We start from the raw sequence: 24,698 nt of genomic DNA on the forward strand, positions 1-24,698 counted from the left end.
ATATTACAGTAAAATACAGCTCATAATACAGTAAAATACAGCTCATATTACGGTAAAATACAGCTCATAATACAGTAAAATACAGTTCATATTACAGTAAAATACAGCTCATAATACAGTAAAATACAGCTCATATTACAGTAAAATACAGCTCATAATACAGTAAAATACAGTTCATATTACAGTAAAATACAGCTCATATTACAGTAAAATACAGCTCATAATACAGTAAAATACAGCTCATATTACAGTAAAATACAGCTCATAATACAGTAAAATACAGCTCATATTACAGTAAAATACAGCTCATAATACAGTAAAATACAGTTCATATTACGGTAAAATACAGCTCATATTACGGTAAAATACAGCTCATATTACAGTAAAATACAGCTCATATTACGGTAAATTAATGTTTGTTAAAAGAAGTTTGTTAATTTACTAAAGCCTATGCTGTATGATGTTTAGTAAGGTGTTGGAAAAATCTCCTGTGAATCAAAAATGGGGAAATGTTTTTTAAAAGAATTTAAATGTGCCTGGATGTTGAATAATCTGAACAGTTACTCATCAGTGATGCACGAAGGTCAGCATTTGCATATGGTTTATGAATTTGCGTCGTTGTGACACAAAGCTGCTGTTGTTGATGCACAAACTCTTGAGAAACTTATTTGCATGATGGCTTTCAAAAAAACGGGGAAATTCTGCCCAGACAGGTTCATCTCCTCGTTTCCCGCTGCTCTCTGAAACGACACACTCAGTGCTAGAAATGGAAATAATGCATAAAATCTTCCTCTGAAAGTAAAGTAATTAAACTAGACAGCAGGTAGAGCGTGAAGATTGATGAAAAACTTGTCTTTTTGACTTATTCCGCCATCTTCCTCTGCTGTTGGTGAGTATGTGGTATTTGAAGAATGTCATTTCTTTCGTCTGTTTCCTCCTCCTGATTGCGAAACTCTTAAGAGCTTTAATTTGACACTGATATACTTCTGAAATACTATCGCTGCAACATACGCTGTGTTATTACCAAACACGATCACCAGTGTCATATTTAAAATTGCATATTCGTGTATATTCTTTAAGAAATTGCGTTTTTCTGGGTTGAGGCACTGTAATAGTGAGAAATCGCTTTCTCTGATCTGTGTCTTAAACAATAATATGAATAATCAAAATGATAGATCATATAAAAATACATTTGATCACCCCTATAACGGTTCATGCCACTGTGAATGCAGAATCACGCCATAATCCGTTTATGCCAGCTAATCTAGACAATCAGAAGATCTAGAGCGATTGAAAGGCACTTTCTGGTAAAATCTGTGTTTGTATCTACATATAGACAAATAGTAAAGTCATTTCAAAGTTTGTAGTGTGACCTACAGTGTAACGTCTGTAGGCCATCTACCTCATGAACCGTTAAATATTCCCCTACTGTGTGACAATCATGCAATACTTTCTCATACGCATCTTACACAGCACCTCATAGACAAAACAACAGCACATTATTTAATAAGTGTGTGTGCTATTTTTTTAAACTAACAGGTATTCAAGTTCTGGTTCTTGCAACACATTTCACAAACAGTTGTAACAGTAAAGCATTTCTCACTTTATAATGTTGCCGTTCCTTTTTATAACAACTAAAGGCGTTTAGGGACTGAAGACACCAAGTGATGAACTGTTTTAGGGGCAATTCTGTCCCATTCCTCCTGCAAACAAGTCTTAAGATGGCCAACAGTATGAGAGCTTCATTGTCGCACTTGCCACACATTCTCTATTGCAGACAGATCAGGACTGCAGGCAGGCCAGTCCAGTAGCCGTCTCCTCTTCCTCTGCAGCAGGACTCTGTAAAGTGAGCTGAATGTGCTTCTGCATTGTCTTGTTGGACGCTGCATGAGCGTCCCTGGAGCAGAAGGCAGCATATTGAGCTCCAGAATCTCTCTGTGCTGTTCAGCATTAATGGAGCATCACAGAAGAGCAGGTCACCTTCGCCAAGAGCACTGACACAACCCCAGACCATGACAGAGCCGGGCTTCTGGACTTGTTGCTGGACACTGTCTGGATGATCCTCTTCTTCTTTGGTTTGAAGCACAAAGCACATATTTCTCCCAAAAAACACCTGAACAACTGATTCACCTGACCGTTTCCACTGTGTGATGGTCCTTGCGAGAAGGCGCTTCTGGACACTGTTAACATAGGGCTTCCTCTTGGCACAGTGCAGTTTTGACTGGCGTTTGTGGATGTGACTCTGTATTGTGGTGCTTGACAAAGGTTTAGCGCAGTAGTGCTGAGCCCATGTGCTGATCTGCTTATAGATGAATGAGGACTCTTGATGCAGCGCCCCCTGAGGGGTCGGAGGTCACAGTTGTTCAGCTCAGGCTTGCGCTCTTGTCCTTTACGCACTGAAACTCCTCCAGATTCCTTCAGTCTTTAATGCTGTTCTGCACTGTTGAAGGTGAAATATCCACATGTCTTCCTCTCTTTCTCTGAGGATCATTGTGTTTCAGCAGTTCACTCATCTCCTCTCATATCATCAAACTGGCGATCCTCGACCCATCTCTGATCCTAAAGGACTAGAGCTTTCCTGATGAGCAGATCATCATCACCATCACCTGTACACATCACCTGTGTCACATCACATCATTCAGCAGATCACCTGATCACTGCCCTAAACTGATCCTGGCATAAATTTTATTGAAATGTGTTGCGAGAACCAAAATTGTAATACAAGTTTATATTAAAAAAAATAAAATAAATAAATAATAAAAAATACCAATAAAAGTTTATGAGGAACACATTAAATAATATTTGTTTTATTGTCAGCAATAAAATAAAATATGATAATAATATATTACATATTATTTATGTTTATATATATATATATATATATATATATATATATATATATATATATATATATATATATATATATATACACATACATATATATATATATATATATAAATATATATATATATATATATATATATATATATATATATATATATATATATATATTTATATATATATATATATATATTTATATATATATATATATATATATAATACGAAAAATAATATGATAATATACATTATAACTATTATTTTTGTGTTTTGTTGCATTGTCAGCAATAAAATACAAAAATAGTATTTAGCATATTATATATTATTAAATATTAAATAAATATATTAAATAAATATAAATATATTAAATTTTATTTGTTTAATATTAATACACACACACACACACACACACACACACATATATATATACATAGTAATATAATAATATACAATATAAATATTATTTTTGTTTGTGTTTGTATAAATTTTTTTATATATATTTTTGTATTATTGTTATAAATATTTTGAAAAGTGCTCTGTACAGTAGTAATGCAGAATTTTTATAAATGTAATTGTGTATATATATATGTAATAAATGTAGTTTTTATATATCTATTTGCTGTTTAATATTCATAGACATTAGTTAATATTAACATTTGATTGCACAGGATTGAAGAACATTAGCCAAAAACACTGGATAAAAGATGACACGATTTCACAATTTGTGGCATTGCAGATATCATAGGGCTCTATTTCAGCCTTTGCTATCGGAGTGTTTGTCAGTATTGACATTAAAAGAGTATGAATGGTAGCAGTATTTGATCAGATTTCTTTATTTCTAAAGTACGTCATGTGATGTAAAGGATTCAGTGCTTTCGTATGTTGCGTTCAGAATGTGCCTCTCCTCTTAAAAACAGGGTAAAAGGTTTCAGCTCAACCTTCAGTATGGGAAGAGATTTCCATCAAATGTGATAAAGGAGTGGTTGTGTAAGGTTTCTCAGATCAGCATGGGCCGTAATGCAGCATTCCTGCTCCTCTGGGGTGAGTGCAGTTCAGAAAATGTGTGTGTGTGTGTGTGTGTGTGTGTGTGTGTGTGTGTGTGTGTGTCATTATTAGCCACAAATGACTTTGCAAATTTGTCTATGCTGCCTGTTTTAACCAGCACTCGCTGGTAGAAGATATTGCAGCTTAATGGGATCTTTCTGATTATATACAGGAATATTTAGGAATAATAAAATGGCCAAATATTTAGTAAAATCAGCTTGAACTTTGCATTTCATATCAACCAAATGTTAATAAACAAATGTAGCGCCCTTTCCTTATGGCGAGGGCAGGGCCCTGGATTCTTATAAATTAGATCCCTCTTAATTTGTATTTTACCCCGAAAAATAAGCCATAACCTGATACCAATTAATATGAATAATAAACATAACCAATTTGGTACATAATTACTAAATTCCAAATTTACTTCAACACAATGTAACTAACAAAGATAAACAAACAAAAGAAATTAAGGTTTGCTTCACAATAAAGTGCTTTGTTTTTCTTTTGTAAACTCAAATAAACAGCACAATCAACAGATCATTCAGAAAAGCTCAAAAATAGACCATATAAATGAACTGAGAAATAATAAACCCTGTTGCAGGCCTGTGTCGGTGCTTGTGTTCCTAGTGGCATAACACACAGTTGCCGCTTCACCCTAAGGGCAAATAAACCATAGTTCACTCCTACCAGAGCCAGGGAATGCTCTAGAACTAGAGCTTTAGTGCGTGGAGAAAAAGGAGAGCGTCAGCAGAGTGCGTCACATCCAGCACTACCAGAGGAGCACTGAGATGTCCTGGTTTCTCAGGGCGCTAGCTGGGATGTCCGGAGTCGTTGGTGATTCTCAATTGCGGTCCACCGACGCAAACTCGCAGATCTCTGCCTTAGTGGCTCACGCTGTATTTAGTGAACACAGTGCAACAAATAGTCTGTTGATACTCAGAGGAAATTGCTATCCTCACAGGATCCTAGATGTTATAAGCTCTCTTCAGTTCACTATTCGACAACAAGCAGAGCAAAAAATCCCTCTCTAACGCCAACGTTCACCCAGACAAAGTCTTCAACAATGCTCTTCTGCTCCCCTCATATATCTTCCGGGATATTAATTTCCGGTCACCTTATAACCACTTCCATAATGGCACAACAGGTAAAACTTCTTAAATATAAATGCATTAATTCAGAAACAAAACATCCAATATACAATGAACAAATAATCAAAAAACACAATTTTAGAACAAATAAATTAATTGACAACTGGGCTCTGTAAACGAGAAGAGTGAAAGAAAAATCTAACGGATATGCATTTACTTGGTAATTAACTATAATATGGGTTAAAATCTGAGTTTACAATTAAAGACTTCGTGGTATGTGACAAGACTAAAATATTTGTTAAAAACCTTCATCAGACATCAGACCTTCTGCAGGTGTCCCTGCTGAGTTTAGCTCCAACTTGCCTCAACACACCTGCCTGGATGTTTCAAGTATACCCAGTAAGAGCTTGATTAGCTTGTTCAGGTGTGTTTGATTAGGGTTGGAGCTAAAATGTGCAGGACACCGGACCTCCAGGAACAAGTTTGGTGACCACTGTTATACACAAACAAAAATAGAGAGGAAATTACAAGACAGTCTCAGAAAAAAAAATCCTGAAATTTCATTTAGCATCATATTGGCATCTAATTCCAAACATATACTCAGGAGATGTGTGGCTTTTGACCTATTATTTTTCTGTATTGCTCCAGATAAAATTTCACATATTTGTTTATGAAATAATAATTTATTTTTTTAAATTTCTCAAGCACCGATAACTTTTTCATTTTGAGCATTATAATCTCTAGATGTTGGATAATAAAGCCCAGAGGGTCTTCTTTCCAAAGATACATGAACTGTGAATGTAGACCAAATCATTCAGCAACTGTCAATGTTTTAGCTTTGGGAAGGTCATTTTTAAGAAAATGCCTTTGACGCTGAGGTATGATACCGATAAAACTTTACAGAAATCTCACTTTGCATTCTATCGTCATCAAATTTGAAAAATAAACTTATAAGACACTTGGCTTTCAAGTCATATTTATTTCTAGGACATTACATAAATGTTTTCCTGTGTTTGCATATGAAAAATGAAATATTAAACAATACAATATTATTTTTCTCATGACTCCATAATGCATAACCTTTCAGATATTTTTAACATGTAACTTCGCCAGTGTCTTCTTTCCAATGATACCTAATTTGTGTTTGTAGCTTACTGGAGTCAGGAACTGTTGCTATTTAAAGTTAGGTGGGTGTAAATCCCCAAAATTGAGTGCTGGGTAACAGGTTAGAGCAAAGTGTGACATAAAATAAAATCACTGGTACAAATCGATTAATACCTCCCTTCCATTTACTACATTGTGTGAACGATTGATTTATTTGCTACATAAATGTTGCATGTATTTCAGGAAATAAGATCTATTGGCTGTCTCACCTTGGCTTACAGTCCTTTCAAAAGCATTTCCCATTCTTACTTGCAGGAATACTGAATTCTTGTCTTCCACCAGACTACTGCCAAATCAACCTTCAAACCCCAGAGAGTAGCATTTCCATTCCTTCAGCTCCTGTAACATTACCTGGTATCCAAACACCTGAGCCAACAACTGAAGCCTCAACCAGCAAAAGTGACAGAAACTCTGAGAAATATTCTGAAACGCCAATAACTGACCAATCAGGCAATACATCCGAGTACACAGCCACAAATAAAGACTCCATCTCTCCATCAAACACCTCAAGGGTTTTGAGCGATACTGACAGAAACACATCTACACCAAACCTGACTCAGAATAATGTGAATACAACCAATGACACTACTGTGACTGCTGACTCCACATATCTAACAGCACCTGCAGAACCTTCAATGTCTTCTGGTACAACTGAAAGTGCTGAGGATCAAAACACAAACACAGCTACAACATCACCACAACCATCAGACAATACATCCAAATACACCCCAGATGCAATATCTCCACAGTTCTCATCTTCTACACCAGATTCTAGTCTAGAGAAAACCTCAGAGAGCAACATTTCCATTTCCTCAACTCCTGGCACATTAACTAGAGTCCAAACACACGCGCTAACAGCTGACGTCTCAACTAACAGAAACTCTGAGAAACATTCTGAATCATCACTGACAGTCCCCGACCCATCAGGCAGTACATCTAAATACACCGCACATACCACAACAGAGCGTCCATCCTATACATCAGAAGACAGTCTGAACCCATTCAGCACGCTCATGACTGAGAACCACAGCTCCATCACAGCCTCCATCGCTTCAGCTGAGAAGACAGAGCACGTTTCACATAATCACAATAAAACCGCATCAACTCTGAACACAGCCGCAGAACTGATCTCAGCCAGCAGCTACACTGGCATTTCCAATGAAATGTCTGATATAGAGGCTCCTGAATCTACAGCTGCAGATATCTTCACAGTCATAAACACAGATGACAGTTCTCTGGTCAGTTTTAACACAAATAAATCACCATCATCCACAACGACTGATGCAGTGGACACAAGTTTGTTTACAGCCTCAGACTTCGAGACCTTCAGCACTGACATACAGGAGCAATATTCAACTCCTAGTGAACCTACCGATCAAGAGGACTCACTGACACCTTCTCCACAGGTAATGTCTACACTAGTTACCAACCATCTGTTAACTCAGGTAACCTGCAAACTACACCACACCTGGAAAATTACAGTTTCCCACATGTTCATGTGACCACTGGTCATATTCTGTCATATTAAACCTTCTGTAAATAATTTACTGTTGCTTAGAACATTTAAATCTCTAAATAATTATTGATATTGTAAAAGTTTCGACCTCCACAACCTGTCTGTATTTTATTTATGACTAACAATGAATTATTATATCTTTATAATATGTTACGGGGGTGTGAACCCACACAGGTCTCACGGTTCGGTTACGATTATCATGCCATCGATTGGATTCAATTTGATATCTCAGTGCATTGACAATGCTTTCCATACACAGTTTTAGATTTTTTAATCACAACACAAAGATTCCTGAATTAATTTTTTAAAATATAGTTTTATTTTTATTTATTTATTTATCAGGATCCCCATTAGCCACTACTAGGTAGTGGCTATTCTTCCTGGGGTGCATCGAACACAACACAAAAATTACATTAATACACAACAACAAAGACATGAAATATTTCTTAAATGATTTTCTAAACCTCATTTTTCTTGTTGCAAAGCATGTAATGTCTAATGGCAATTCATTCAATTCAATATATTCATATTTGTACAGTATATTATTTGTAACACAATGTTGTCCTTTAATACAAGCAGTCAGATATATGAACTGTGCCTTTAATTTTACCTGCTCAAAGTAAACACTCTTTTTGATTGTTTTAAACAAAACTCGAGGACAGGCACAGAACAACACGAGCATTTACAGAAAATAAACTAATGTAAATATAATTCCTCTTGCTTTCTGAGTGATGTTGTGCAAGTTACGTCCCTATGACCTTCCACACTTCCACTGTCGGGCCAGGGTTTTTATCGGGCCGGGCCGTGCTACATGCAGTGAATTGTGAATAGTTGTCTGCTTTTTAAGTAGTCGAAGCATTTTACTCTCGCATTTTACACTCGCCCTCGCCTCGTTCCAATAGTATTCTACTGCGATATAGCACATGAGATAAATGACGTCAGTACGTAATAACCGGCGATGATCTATTACTTAATCAATACCCAATTATCTACAGATGAAGTCAGAATTATTTGCTCCCCTGTTTATTTTTTCCCCCAATTTCTGTGTAACAGAGAGCAGATTTCTCCATCACATTTTTAATCATAATAGTGTTAATAACTCATCTCTAATCACTGATTTATTTTCTCTTTGTCATGATGACAGCACATAATATTAGTCTAGATATTCTTCAAGACACTTCTATACAGCTTAAAGTCACATTTAAAGGCTTCACTAGGGTAATTAGGTTAACTAGGCAGGTTAGGGTAATTAGGCAAGTTATTGTATAATGATGGTTTGTTCTGTAGACAGTCGGGAAAAAAATGAGCTTAAAGGGGCTAATAATATTGTCCTTAAAATGGTGTTTAAAAAATTAAAAACTGCTTTTATTCTAGCCGAAATAAAACAAATAAGACTTTCCCCAGAAGAAAAAACATTTTCAGACATACTGTGAACATTTTCTTGCTCTGTTAAACATGATTTGGGAAATATTAAAACAAGAAATAAAATAGGGGGTTAATAATTCTGACTTAAACTGTATGTCAGCATCACTATTAATAGGTTACATCAAAAATAAAGGAACTGTGAAAGCAATCCACATTAACAATTAGTTTATTTTTAAAGTTCACAGTAATGCGTGTTGTATTTTCCAACTGTAGTTAGTGATTATTGGCACAGACTTTGCTAAATCGCACAAGTGATTTGATCTTGATGTATTATTGAGCTCTTATTCCCACATCTGCATTAACTTTGTATGTATTTCCTCACCTGAATACCTAAAGGGGACCAATTATGCAAATATAGCTCTAATAAATGGGTTAGTTGTGTGTCTGCAGTGTGTGAATACAGCCAGCTTCTCATTGTAAAAATTATTATTGTCATTTTTTTACTCAGACTTGTCTGCAGAAACACTTTGATTGACATTCTCCCTTTGAACTTGTCCTCAGAGGGGGAAAGCCCCGCCCACTAGTGACCATCTCTCCCTCATTAGCATAGGACAGTAGTTTTGTTTTAGAATCTGCCACTATGCTGACACATAGGCATTTGTAGCTCCAAAGATCAAAGCCTAAAAGGGTCAGCTGGAAAGATTTATGCAAATCCAGCATTATAGCTAGATATTCTTCATAAAAATATCTCATTTTCATGTAACTTTTTTCTGTACTGTTTTTACAGTCAAACCAGGCGGTGACCTCAAACTCCACCAATCAGGGGAAGCAAATATCTAATGCAGACACCATCTCTAATGCATTTTCTCCTGTCGCATCCACACATGAAGACTTGATATCGTCTCCTAATCCAGTGACTGACCCATCAGCTCATGAACCCAGCCAGAAGAACGACTCAGACTCCACCGACAGCTGCTTAAACAGCACACCCTCAATACCTGCAGATCTGACAAACTCGCCATTATCTACTGACACCATCAGAGAAGGAATCGCTGATAAGTGTGAAAGAGAAAGCATCATCTTTCTGCTAAACACAAGGAAAGTGCCCGTGTTTAAAACCCTGGCCTTTAATTACCCGCTCATGCATCAAGTCACAATCATGAGCACGCTGTCAAAACCATGAAGCCGTCATACTGATGAAGAGAACAGAAACTTCCTGCTAATTAAAATAGATCAAGTGTTTTGTGGTTACTTAACAAACTATGCAGGGTATTTGAGCGTCAAACAGATCATATGACAAGGCACTCAAAATGGCTCAACAAATAAACAAAGACGCTGGGAAAACAGTGGAAGAACTGGTTTGATACTGTATGAAGCACTTTCAGTTTGACAATAAATATGATACCGTTTGGATCACAGGTATAAATATTGTATATTACATTGATTTTTGTGGCCGTTATATTTCTGTTGATGCTTTCCCTGACCGTTTATTTCAGTTCTTGCTTTCTCAACAACCTTGCTGTTGCTAACACACCACTGCATGAAGCTGTTTGAACAGAAAATGAGCACCACAGACTGTAAAACTCAGGAGTGTTTATGTACAAAACTGTAAAGACTGTAAACTGCTTTAAAACACGTGTGAACATAGAAAGTATGTAAAACAAAAACTATACATACTTCTTTATTTGTCTGTATCTGTACTTTCAAGCATGTGTACACTGCAAAAATGCTTCTCTTACTTAGATTTTTTCTCTTGTCCGAATATCTCACAATTATTAAATCAAGAAGTAAAACAAAGTTTTGTTTTTAGAAATACTGAGTGAAAACGAAGTGAGCTTTTCCTTAAAACAAGCAAAATAATCTGCCAATGGGGAAAGAAATAATCTTGTTTTTCCTTTTGACACAAGATTATTGTGTTTATAATAATAATAATAATAATAATTTCTAACATTTATATATTATTTTTCTGGACACTTAAAGTGCTGTACACATGTTTGGAGGGAATCCCCTCATCTAGCACCAGTGTGCAGCATCCACAGATGAGGCGACAGCAGCCATATTGCACCGGACCGCACACCAGCAGGTTTATTTTTTAATACGACAGGGGGCGTAAAAAGAAATTGACCGTAAAGACATGCAAACAGAGAAGTAGAACGTTTCCGGAACTAGATCATAACATTAATATCATTTAATAATTTAAAACTGATTACTTTTTATTAATTATTTTAATGATTATAAAGACTTTTTAACCATTCACGATTTTTTTAATTCAAACTTTGATGCATCACTTGCCTCTGTTTGTATCTCGGACAGTTCTACCTATTGAAGTTAAATATTATTGACAACAGAACATGAGTTACTCTACAAATATATTTGGTTTTATTGCAAGTACGAAAAGCAAAAAAGTACACTCACTAAAATATACTGATGTTTTCTTAGTTCTAGCTCGCTCCACACATTACTGTCTGGCTAGTTTCTGCCCTCTACTTATGCTAAAAAGGCAGTAATGATCAACATTCCTGACCAATAAAGCCTAGAGGAACAGACATCAGTATATTGTAAACTGATAGACTCAAATATTCCTTTCCCAGATATCAAATAAATGATTTGTTCCTTAATTATAGTTTTATAACTTTTAAACTGTTTTAAATTCTAAACTCTAATGTTTACATCAGTGTAAAACCTATAACTGGTGGAAACACATATTTCTGTATTTGTGTACTGGTTCTCCACTATTGCCATGGCCTCTTTTGGCTTGAACAAACTCATCCCTCAAGTTTTTCCAAACCTTTTAACAAAAACTTCCCTCCTTTCCCACGGCTGTAGCAATTTCTAGCCAAAAATGATTGATCATCTGGTTCTCTCTAGGACAGGCACGTGCACACATAGGGCTCAACCTGTGCAGTGCACATGCCCTTTTTAGTCTTGGATAGAAAGTGCCCTTCCCTAATGATCAGAAGTGCCCCAGCGATGCCCCCATCCCCCCGGATCATATATGATCATCACGGATCATATAAGTGTCTGTACAGGCTTACCCGTTCAAGACAACATCTCTTCACAGTGTTTCATATTCAACTCAAATCAAACGCGGAGCTGTGCGAACTCTTTGCTCGAGTCTCAAAAAACAAAAAAAACAAATCATGCGCTCCGCCAGCCGAAACCATGTCACGTGCACCCACAGTGAACCTCGGCAAACACAGCGATGGTGTCACATTCGCTGCGTGCACAGAGTACAAACCAGGCTTTAGGAGGCCATGATGGACAGAGGCTGATTTGGCCCGGATGCCGGGGTTAAACCCCTACTCTTTTTTGAAAGACACCCTGGGATTTTTAACGACCACAGAGAGTCGAGACCTCGATTTAACATCTCATCTGATACATGGGAAAACACTAACTTTTTATTATTGCCCAATACTATTTTATTATTACCCATTAAACAGACAAGGATGAATATGATTTAGATGGAGCTTTTTTAAGAGTTAAATGTTTTAACAAGAGTCATATAAAATAAATCAAATCAAAACATAATGATTAGAACAACTGATTTTCTTCATGGATTCTGTGTTTAATGATTTGTTAAATTTAATTTTAAACAAAGCGAACAAAATGAACACATCGCACCTTATCAGAGAGGCATTATGTGCAGATATTTAAATTTATTAAATCGCAGACATGAAAAAGTCAGGACCTCGGTTTAACGTCTCATCTGAAAGACGGCGCTCACTGAGCAGTATAGAGTCCCCTTCACTATACTGGGGCATTAGGACCCACACAGACCGCAGATTGAGCGCCACTTACAGCAGCAACCTAGTGTTCCCATGTGGTCTCCCATCCAGATACTGACCAGACACAGCCCTGTTTAACTTCAGTGGGTGACCATTTGAGTTGCAGAGAGCTAGCTGCCAGCTTTAGCCCATTGTCAGAATAATTCGCTTTTTTTTTTTTTTTTTTTTAAGGAAAAACACTTCAATTTTGACTCGTTACCTCTGAAAACTTCACAATATTTTGTGCTTGTCTAGAAAATGCTTTTCAATTAAAGAATTTTTAGATATTTGAACTAGAAACAAGACAAAAACTCAAATAAGAGAGGCATTTTTGCAGTGTCAGAGACTGTAAACTGTAATATAATAACATTTCCTTTTAAAACAGCAGTAGACTTTGTGAAATTTGCCATCATCTTCTGGGCATAATCTTTATGCAGATTAAAAGCTACTAATTTTGTAATCTTGTTCATTAATATAACGCAAATACATTAATTTAACGAATCTCTTATTAAAAACTGGCGAAGCTTCATGCTATTACTGATAGGGCTATTTTTGTCTGTTGATATCTGCGATCTCTCTGAAAGAATGTGACTCGACTTTAAACTTGGTGTAATTTAATACATTGTGAGGAACACATTGTGTCAAACAGAATTTCAGTAAGGGTTTGGTTTAGCTGCTAAATCACTAAAATGAATATATCATATCTATTTTATTTAAAAATAAAGCACATTTGGGACTGACTGCATTCCTTACGTAGATAGACAGAAGGTTATGCACACAACTCACAAATCAGGTCAGGTAATAGACTGTGAAGTTCAAATAAAACCAGAAAAACCACCTGGTATAATTAAAACTTGACTTCTCATTGTAAAAATGCTTCTCTTAAGTAGATTTTTTGGTCTTGTTTCTAGTCTAAATATCTAAAAACTCTTAAATTGAAAATCATTTTCTAGGCAAGCCAAAATTAGGTGAGTTTTTCATTAAAACAAGCAAAATAATCTGCCAATAGCGTAAGAGAAATGATCTGACGTCAAAATGAAAAACAAGATCACTTCACTTACTCCACTGGCAGATTACTTTGCTTGATCTAGGAAAAAACTCACTTAGTTTTGGCATATGATATCTGAAAACAACACCATATGTTCTGCTTGTCTAGAAAATGCTTCTTCATTAAAGTATTTTTACATATTTTAGCTTGAAACAAGTCATTAGGAAAGCTTGTGTTTGCAGTGCTGGACAAGAACTCACATGATAGGAAAGGATGGCTGGATAATATTTCAAATGAAAGTCCTCACATACACACCAGCTATTTTTCTGATTTCTTGAGTTAAGACAGATTCAGTGATCTGAATTTCTGCTTATCTTGATTGTCCTCTTGTTCTTTGTGTTCCCTCTTTTCAAAGCTCTCCTCAATGTCATCCTAAACTCTCTATAGTGCCTTTGTTTTGTCTTTAATTGTTTTTTTTGTCTGTAAGAATGTGAACGCCTGTAGAAATAAATGCAGACACGTTTGAAAAGAAATCAATCATGTAAGAGATAATAGATGAAATGATGATTTCAACTTAATATACAGCAAATATAACATTAACACTTTCTGTAGATGCCATAAGGTAGCCTATGATATAATTTTATGATCATCTGAGTAAAATTAGACACTTTTTCAACAACCTGTTTTCACAGCAGTGCTGGAATGCATTGTTGTATAAGTACGTATATCCAGTTTGGTAAAAGAGGAATGCATTAACAATGCACCAAGTGATAACTATGTGCTTTACGTCAGCTGACAGCAAACAGAGCTAATAAAAGCACCGAAGCCTTTGAAGAGACACTGATTTTACCAACATTTATCAAGGGGTTTATCCTGGGTGTATGACATTACAGATGAGCGATGGATTGGGTGAGTCTGACTTCAGCATTACTCGGTCTTTCAAAACTGCACAGAGGCTTTTCTTCAGTCTTTATTAACTTTTTAAGGTTTTTGTGAATCACATTAAAGTTATAATTTAGCAGAGCACATGCACTGGAACAAACTATTCATTTGTGTATGTATATTTAGAAAATTAATCTTGCCTTCACCTTTACTTTTTATGTTTCTCACTATATACACGCTATAAAAATATCTGTTATTTCCATATTTTGTGGTTGTGAATTGCATTATGGGATGTTGATCTCTGCTCTGTCCACTTTTGATGTTGTAAATTCAACTCTACAGTTTAACAAAGTGACTTTTATCAATATATTGGAAATTTTATATAATATATAATAACTAATATCTAGAGAATGAAGTCTGAAAATGTAGCAAGGTTGTAATATGATACACAAAGCAGACAATACAGCACTTTTAACTATTATAAATGCTCATAAAATCTTTTTTTTTTACAACTTCATGACTGTTACACGGTTTTAATAGTCCAAAAAGTTGTTGGAAGAAAGATTAAGGTGCCAAAATGCAGTTGAAACGCAGAAATAAAATAAGAATATATGGAAAACTGCTGATTTATAGATATTTTTGACAATCAAAGCTGTTTTTTAAAATCATTTTATGCTAAATTTAATGCTTAATTTAGATTTTTCCAAAACAAAAGAGCTAATACATACGAGTAAAGCATTTTAGAGTGATTAGTTGACTGGAAAACAAGACAAACATACAATAACATATTGAAATCTATGGCATTATTAAAGTTCTGCTTTTGACCTGATTGACCACAAGGTTCTGTTGACATGTCTAGAGACAGCAACGTGACAGTTTTAGAGTAGTTCTGTTCTCATCTGACCAATAGATGTTTTAGTGTGGCATTGGCCATCAATCCTCATCCAGTATTCCTCTCAGCTGTGGAGTTCCTCAGGGATCAATCCTTGGGCCTGTATTGGTTACCCTGTATATGCTCTCCTGGCTTCCATTTGCAATAAATATAACATTTCCCTCCATCTATATGCGGATGACTAAAACAAAAAGACGTAAATGGCTTAAAACCACTCCTGGCTAACTTAAGAGGAGCTTAAACTTTGTCTCTCAAGCTTTTTTTATTTTTATTTAAATGAAAATACAACTGAAGTGATTATATTTGGGCGCAAAGAAAATTCTCTGTTAAATGTCCATGTAAGATGTTTGGCTCCACATATTACCCAGTGGGCAGGAAATCATCGGTGTTGTATTTGATGAAAACTTGACAAACAGATCAGTACTGTGGTGAAATCCTGCTTTTACCACCTCAGACAACTGGCTAAAGTCAAGCCATTTTCATCCCAGAGAAATGTTCAAACGGGGATTCATGCCTTCATAACAACACGTCTGGATTACTGTGACTCTCTCTGTTTGGGCATCTCTCAGTCTTCTCTCTCTCGTCTGCAGCTGGTACACAATGTGTCTGCTAGACTACTCTCTGATACCTGCAACTTTGAGTCGGTAACTCTGATTTTAGCTGCACTTCACTGGCTACACATTAAATACGAACTGGTTTTACAACTTTATTATGCTCTGTCCGTATCCCCCCTCTCCATCATTGAGATCTTATAATCTTAATTTACTCACCGTGTCCAGAACACACCTTAAAAAACAAGGTGATCAATCATTCGCGGCTCCTAAACTCTGGAACATTCTACCAATTCACATTAGACTTGCTCCGTCGATTTAATGTGTTTAAGTCTGTTTTGAAGACATATCTAATTTCTCCCACTTATAATACTCCTTGATCACCGTTTAAGTGGTTGTTTCCTTTATATTCTGCTTCTGTCTTTAGTACAGCACTTTAGTCAACCTTGGTTGTTTTTAAATGTGCTTTATAAATAAATACTGTATTGTGTCATATTGTCTATTTGTTTGTGGTTTGTAATGTAGATCATGCAAACTGAAGAATAATTCAACAGCCATTAAAGTAGGTAGATAACTGTAGTAAAGTTCAGAATTCAGTCATTCAAATTTCTGTTTAAAATTAAACACTATAATCTACAATAATTAGCTTAATTAGAAGCTATAAAGACGACATAAAGAACAGCGAAAATAAGTTTGATGAAGGAAAATTTGGATTTGTCATTGAATCATTTACTGAATCATTTTTGATGTCAGCTCTAAACCTTGCCATTCAACAAATAAATGTGTTTATATTTGTTACCATGCGGTGTAAAGTTCAGAGAAGACAAAAAACAAAGAGCAGATCCAAATGCAGCAACAAAACTATAACAAAACAAGACAAAAGTAAAACAAGACAGAGCAAACCAACACACGGACATCATAGGAGCAATACGATATGTGTGAGAGAGAGTGTCAGCTGAAGCGGGAGTTGATTGATGTAATGCATTCTGTTAGTGGTAGTTCACGTGGTGTGTGTGTGTGTGTGTGTGTGTGTGGTGTGTGTGTGTGTGTGTGTGTGTGTGTGTGTAGTTTACCAGTGATCTACAGTCCCTAGGTTGCTGGTGACAGTTACAACATTCCACAGGAAAGCACAGAAATGTGTAAAAAAAAATGTTAGAATTTTGTCAGAAATGATGAAAATAGTATAGTGTTAACATTGCTATCATTAAGAAACATTTTTTCGTGCAACAAATAAGCCTATTAGAAAATGGATAGATACAAAACTAATGCTTTTATGGGTGTATCAACTCCCGTGTTAGGTATTATGCTATTTCTATTAAGTCTTCTATTATTGTCCAACACTTAGGTGAGATGTTTAGGTGAGATGTGCAATGAAAACGCAGTGACTTCAGTGAGAGTGTGGAGGAGGGTGTGGATAAATTATAGGGCTCCAATTCTGGCCTTTTTATGAGATTTACAATAAGCCTTTGGTGTCTCCAGAATGTGTCTGTGAAGTTTCAGGTCAAAATATGTATCAGATCATTTATTATAGCCTGTTGAAAATGTCCATTTTGGTGTAGGAGGAAATTGCAGCTGATTTTGTGCATGTGATTTTACAGTAAATGCAAATTAAAATCATTTGGCTTCAGAGAAAGATAATCAGGGTCACAAATGCCATTACAATGTCCGCAAAAACAAAACAAACACTTGTGTTTTTAACATGTTGCGCTGTTTTTGCTCATCTACTTGTAAATATGCTGTTGTACAAAGATTATTATACAGACCCCCTAGTTTTGCAAAAAAAATTTTATTGTTTTTGTGTTTTTTTGCGATAAAAATGACTGTTTTTGTGGTGGTAATTGGCAGAAATTTTTGGACAATTTTGCGGGGAAAAAAAAAAAAAAATATATATATATATAATTTACCATATTAGGTAGCCTATTGTGTTAGGTGTGCTATCTGACACAATAACACAAATCATAAAAAAGCTTCTTTATTTTGTTCTCCTATGAAGACAAGATCTAAAAAAGATCCAAAATTATACAAAAATTCACCAAAGGAAGGGCGTATAACTTTTTGTATATCCACAATCTTAGTTTCTCTCAGAATTCACTCCCTGAGAATCTGACAACATGTACCTCACTCAGGACATGCGTTAGGGCTTCCCCTACCGTAATACACCTGAAACACGGCTTGCTGTAAAACTCGTCAATGGCAGGGAAGCATTCGCTCTTGTTAACTATAGGAAAAGAGTTAAGCAAAAATATTTATCCATTTGACGAACACCATAATAACAGCCATAAATGTAAAGCACAAATAATGTCCTTTAATTTGGTCACGTTGAGCGGTCGTCATCTGTAAGTCAATCTCCATCATTGTACGCTGCTTGCTTTTCTGTCTGCTCCATTTGTTTAGATGTTCGCTCCAGCTTTCTTTTGCAGTCTGAAGCATGTCAAACGCACAAAACGTTCAATTCACACCACAGGATGTCCAATCCAATCCTTCCATTGACTTCCCATGTAGATCACTCATGCTTCATCCACGTCTGCTTACTGCACAGGCTACACAACAACTCCCCTGCTCTCATGTAATGTCATGATTGTGTGGGCGCAGGTGAGAGACACTGAAATAAATCATGTGCGCTGCACACGTCGATAAAAAATTCATAAAACTATAACACGATCGAAAAAAATTCAACGTTTTCTTGTTTTTGCGTTGGATTCAGCAATCGCAGAATCCCAAAAAACTAGGGGGTCTGATTATTGCTAAGATACATTACGAAATAAAGCGGATTTAACAGCCACACACTGGGACTCGTGTGACTGAAGTGTCCTTGTTTATAGTCGTGTACACTAGTGTTACCTGGTGGTTGAATGATATGGTTTCTTAAGGCATTTGGATGGATGGAGAGAACTATTTATTACTATAAATGCTAAATAAACATTGCATTGCAGTCCCTGAACAAGTTTTTGTTAATAAAACTTAATTATATTAATTAAATAATAACAATAAAATTAAATAATAACAAAATTTGAGCCACCACAGTTGTTTAAAATATGTCACAAGCTGCTAATCTGGTCATTTATTTTGCTCTTTCTTTATAATGAAGTTATAAAATAGTTGTGTGCAACTACACGGGTATGCTATGAGCCCAGCAACAGCTGACACATCAGGAAATAACCTTTCTCTTTTGGTGAAATGTTTTATTTCATAACAAATACTATACAATGTTGTTCAAACCAACTCACAGCATGCGGTACCGTGGTGCTTATAAAAGACCAGTGGTGTAAAGTACTTGAGCAAATGGACTTCGTTACTCAAGTATTTTTTGGCTACTTTGTACTTGTACTGAGTATTAAAAATTTAAGCAACTTTTACTCTCTACTTGACTATATTTTTGATTGAATATATTTACTCTTTATTCCACTACATTTGAACAAACGCTTATTGTTACTCGTTACATTGTGATTGTGCACAACAAGTTGGCATCTTTCTACCACGGCTAATTACTTAGGCGGACAAGGCGATATCGCCATCTGCAGGGTGCTGAAGGTCCTGTATGCTATTTATAAGCTAAATCATGTGAACGTGAATGAACAGCTTGCCAAATACCAGGTGTTTAATTAGCAACATGGCTGCAGCCAATGATGAAGCCGAAGTCGGCACATCAAGTAGTGCCAGCACTGATGACCATCCATGGCCTTATCTGAAAGAAAAGTTTTCATTTGCCGATATACAGAATGTCTCTTACAGGATGCAGTGTCTACTTTGTTGCCATGAACCACAAAAATAAGTGCTTTTAAGAATTTATCGTCAAATTTGAGAAAACAAATTGAAGTAAGAGTCTATTTAAAAACCACTGCGACATGACATGACTGTTTTAGCTTAATTTTTTTTGGTGCAACGTGAATAAATGAACCACTGAAATAATACGTTGTGCATCAGGTGCATTTAGCTGTGAGATTGTGATGTATTTTTCATTTAATTTATTTGTAGTTTACCAAGTTGAAAAATAACACTGCTCCTCTTTGTTTAATTTTACTACAGAGAAAACATCCTAATCAATTGAAAAACTACTCAAAATAAAAGTATTTCCACTTCTGAGACTGAGAGATGAATCACATGAAAGTCAGCTCTGAGTTTTTTTTACTACGTGTTTCTACTTTTTTTATTTTTGAATAATTGTTTGTGTCTTTTTTGAACAGTTAAGTTTGACTGAGACTTTGTTCTTTTTTTAAATCTATTTTGTTCTGTCATTTTGAAACATTGAGGTGTTCAATTTAATTTCTATATTAGGAAATAAAACATTTCTTGGTGTTCTTTGAGTCTACATTCAGTATGAGTAAAATACTCAAGTTCTTTTAAAATCCAATACTTTATTACTTTTACTCATGTCTTATTGGAATTGGTTACTTGTAACTTGTAATGGAGTAATTTTTTACTTTTACTTAAGTATAGTTTTCAGGTACTTTTTACACCTCTATAAAACACTGTTGTCAATGTGCTTTAAATTCTAGTGTGTGCCTCAAAATTGCTGGGATTTGGAATATATTTTAATGTCTGGAAATTAAAAAAAAAAGAGAGAGAAACTTGCTGGGTTCAAATCTCTCCAATATTGTGTGTACAAACTATACCTACACAACATTTCTGTGCAGTCAGCTTCCAAAACTTAAGGTCTATTTAAGTTCTTTGGACAAATTCTCTCATTTATTTTTTAAATGTTATGCAATTCATGTTTTTAGGGGATCTACTTGACAGATTCAAAGATGAGAAAAAAGACACTGATTATTGTGGTGTTAAGTTTAGGTGAGTTACTCTGAAATATCTTAACTTTTGTATTACATTTTGAATATGAAAATTTATCTGTAATGTACATTGCTTTGATTTTTTTTAAATGACAGCATTCACAATTACATCTATAACTGGACAAACAACAATTGATAATAATACAACAACAGAACCTACATCTACAACCGGAGAAACATCTCCAACAGAACAATCATCTACAACTACTGACCCTGTTACAACAACAGAACACACATCTACAACCGGAGAAACATCTACAACAGAACAATCATCTACAACTACTGACTCTGTTACAACAACAACAGAACCTACATCTACAACCGGAGAAACATCTACAACAGAACAATCATCTACAACTACTGACCCTGTTACAACAACAACAGAACACACATCTACAACCGGAGAAACATCTACAACAGAACAATCATCTACAACTACTGACTCTGTTACAACAACAACAGAACCTACATCTACAACCGGAGAAACAACAACAACAGAACACACATCTACAACAGAACAATCATCTACAACTACTGACCCTCTTACAACAACAACAGAACACACATCTACAACCGGAGAAACATCTACAACAGAACAATCATCTACAACTACTGACTCTGTTACAACAACAACAGAACCTACATCTACAACCGGAGAAACAACAACAACAGAACACACATCTACAACAGAACAATCATCTACAACTACTGACTCAGTTACAACAACAACAGAACACACATCTACAACAGAACAATCATCTACAACTACTGACCCTCTTACAACAACAACAGAACACACATCTACAACCGGAGAAACAACAACAACAGAACAATCATCTACAACTAACGACCCTGTTACAACAACAACAGATCACACATCTACAACAGAACAATCATCTACAACTACTGACTCAGTTACAACAACATCAGAACTTACATCTACAACCGGAGAAACATCTACAACAGAACAATCATCTACAACTACTGACTCAGTTACAACAACATCAGATCCTACATCTACAACCGGAGAAACAACAACAACAGAACACACATCTACAACAGAACAATCATCTACAACTACTGACCCTCTTACAACAACAACAGAACACACATCTACAACCGGAGAAACAACAACAACAGAACAATCATCTACAACTAACGACCCTGTTACAACAACAACAGAACACACATCTACAACCGGAGAAACAACAACAACAGAACAATCATCTACAACTACTGACTCTGTTACAACAACAACAGAACACACATCTACAACCGGAGAAACATCTACAACAGAACAATCATCTACAACTACTGACTCTGTTACAACAACAACAGAACCTACATCTACAACCGGAGAAACAACAACAACAGAACACACATCTACAACAGAACAATCATCTACAACTACTGACCCTCTTACAACAACAACAGAACACACATCTACAACCGGAGAAACATCTACAACAGAACAATCATCTACAACTACTGACTCTGTTACAACAACAACAGAACCTACATCTACAACCGGAGAAACAACAACAACAGAACACACATCTACAACAGAACAATCATCTACAACTACTGACTCAGTTACAACAACAACAGAACTTACATCTACAACCGGAGAAACATCTACAACAGAACAATCATCTACAACTACTGACCCTCTTACAACAACAACAGAACACACATCTACAACCGGAGAAACAACAACAACAGAACAATCATCTACAACTACTGACTCAGTTACAACAACATCAGAACACACATCTACAACTGGAGAAACATCTACAACAGAACAATCATCTACAACTACTGACTCTGTTACAACAACATCAGAACACACATCTACAACTGGAGAAACAACAACAACAGAACAATCATCTACAACTACTGACCCTCTTACAACAACAACAGAACACACATCTACAACCGGAGAAACAACAACAACAGAACAATCATCTACAACTACTGACCCTCTTACAACAACAACAGAACACACATCTACAACAGAACATGTATTTACAACTACTGACCCTGTTACAACAACAACAGAACTTACATCTACAACCGGAGAAACAACAACAACAGAACACACATCTACAACAGAACAATCATCTACAACTACTGACCCTGTTACAACAACAACAGAACACACATCTACAACCGGTGAAACAACAACAGAACACACATCTACAACTACTGACCCTGTTACAACAACAACAGAACACACATCTACAACAGAACAAGCATCCACAACCACTGTTCCTCTTACAACAACAACGGAACACACATCTACAACCGGAGAAACAACAACAACAGAACAATCATCTACAACTACTGACCCTCTTACAACAACAACAGAACACACATCTACAACCGGAGAAACAACAACAACAGAACAATCATCTACAACTACTGACCTTCTTACAACAACAACACAACACACATCTACAACCGGAGAAACAACAACAACAGAACAATCATCTACAACAGAACAATCATCTACAACTACTGACCCTGTTACAACAACAACAGAACACACATCTACAACAGAACATGTATTTACAACTACTGACCCTGTTACAACAACAACAGAACTTACATCTACAACCGGAGAAACAACAACAGAACACACATCTACAACAGAACAATCATCTACAACTACTGACCCTGTTACAACAACAACAGAACCTACATCTACAACCGGAGAAACAACAACAGAACACACATCTACAACAGAACAATCATCTACAACTACTGACCCTGTTACAACAACAACAGAACACACATCTACAACAGAACATGTATCTACAACTACTGACCCTGTTACAACAACAACAGAACACACATCTACAACAGAACAAGCATCCACAACCACTGTTCCTCTTACAACAACAACGGAACACACATCTACAACCGGAGAAACAACAACAGAACACACATATACAACAGAACAAACAGCTACAACTACTGCCTCTCTTACAACAGATTTACCCACAACTACAAATACAGTCTTAACTAGTTCAATACCTACAACAATCACAACAACTGCAAGCACAAATCAAGAAACAACACAAAGCACATCAAAAGTTTACGTTTCGTTTTCCAGCCCTGATCCATTTACAAATGACTTGTATAATTCATCTTCACCAGCATATATCGACAGAGTAACGAAAACCAAACAGGTACGTTTTGTGACGAATATTTATAGCACAAATCATAACAGTAAAATTATAATTTTAAAAGAAACTGATTTTTTTGCACAGCACTATGCTGCTATTTTTAAATCATTAGACCTGATATTTAGGGGTGTTTTAGTTTCCAAAGTCCATCATAAGTATAATGCTCGGTTTCTCCTGGCTCAGAATGAGGTGAAGATGGTGTCCTGTTCATGAATTTTTTGCTACTTGAAACATTTTGTGCATTTTTATTTATTACAATTTTAAATATTTATTTAAAAGGCATTGCATGTAATTAAATACGCAACTGGCTAATATGTTTAAACCTAGTAATCCAGTTGATGATAAATATCAGTAAAGATGACAAAAAAACAGATTTAACAATAATTTACAGAAGTGTTTTATTAAACTGAATAAACCTGAATCTGACACAATAATATTAAGTTTAATCTGAGACAAATGAACAATATTAGAGATCATTTTTACCATGTAAACAAAGGCTGTAATAAGATACACTGTTATCATTACATTATTCATAGTTTAAATAATAAACAAATTTTAAAAAGATTTAATATGTAATTAACTGCACATTTCCCCAAAAGGTTTTCTTGTAGACTAACATGTCTATGGACATGAT

General features: G+C 35.7%; 4 protein-coding genes across 6 annotated transcripts in view; 1 reads left to right on the forward strand and 3 right to left on the reverse strand.

Annotated features, from left to right (window-relative positions):
- Nucleotides 1–24,698, reverse strand: part of alpk1 (alpha kinase 1) — an 859,869-nt gene that overhangs the window by 643,087 nt on the left and 192,084 nt on the right. The gene's annotated exons all lie outside the window — the stretch shown is intronic.
- Nucleotides 1–24,698, reverse strand: part of drap1 (DR1-associated protein 1 (negative cofactor 2 alpha)) — a 660,385-nt gene that overhangs the window by 238,677 nt on the left and 397,010 nt on the right. The window lies entirely within an intron of this gene.
- Nucleotides 1–24,698, reverse strand: part of LOC147835856 (uncharacterized) — a 163,282-nt gene that overhangs the window by 47,571 nt on the left and 91,013 nt on the right. The window lies entirely within an intron of this gene.
- On the forward strand, nucleotides 683–10,812 carry si:cabz01085394.1. 2 transcript variants are annotated; one of them, XM_087260356.1, is made up of 4 exons: nucleotides 683–889; nucleotides 3,756–3,879; nucleotides 6,390–7,579; nucleotides 9,803–10,812. In XM_087260356.1, exons 2-4 carry the CDS (start codon nucleotides 3,846–3,848, stop codon nucleotides 10,196–10,198), a joined length of 1,620 nt encoding a protein of 539 aa, XP_087116482.1. In that variant the 5' UTR covers nucleotides 683–889; nucleotides 3,756–3,845; the 3' UTR covers nucleotides 10,199–10,812. The 2 variants fall into 2 exon arrangements, with proteins under 2 accessions (XP_087116482.1, XP_087116483.1); XM_087260357.1 differs by having other exon boundaries at nucleotides 689–889; nucleotides 6,390–7,540.

The sequence above is a fragment of the Danio rerio genome, chromosome 7, assembly GCF_052040795.2.
Source record: "Danio rerio strain M-AB ecotype USA chromosome 7, GRCz13ab, whole genome shotgun sequence".
NCBI lineage: Eukaryota > Metazoa > Chordata > Actinopteri > Cypriniformes > Danionidae > Danio > Danio rerio.

Coding starts and splice junctions, on each gene's coding strand:
- si:cabz01085394.1 (XM_087260356.1), top strand. CDS start 3,846: ATGGGCCGTAATGCAGCATTCCTGCTCCTCTGGG. Junction 3,880..6,389: donor AGCATTCCTGCTCCTCTGGG/GTGAGTGCAGTT, acceptor TCTTACTTGCAG/GAATACTGAATTCTTGTCTT. Junction 7,580..9,802: donor CCAACCATCTGTTAACTCAG/GTAACCTGCAAA, acceptor CTGTTTTTACAG/TCAAACCAGGCGGTGACCTC.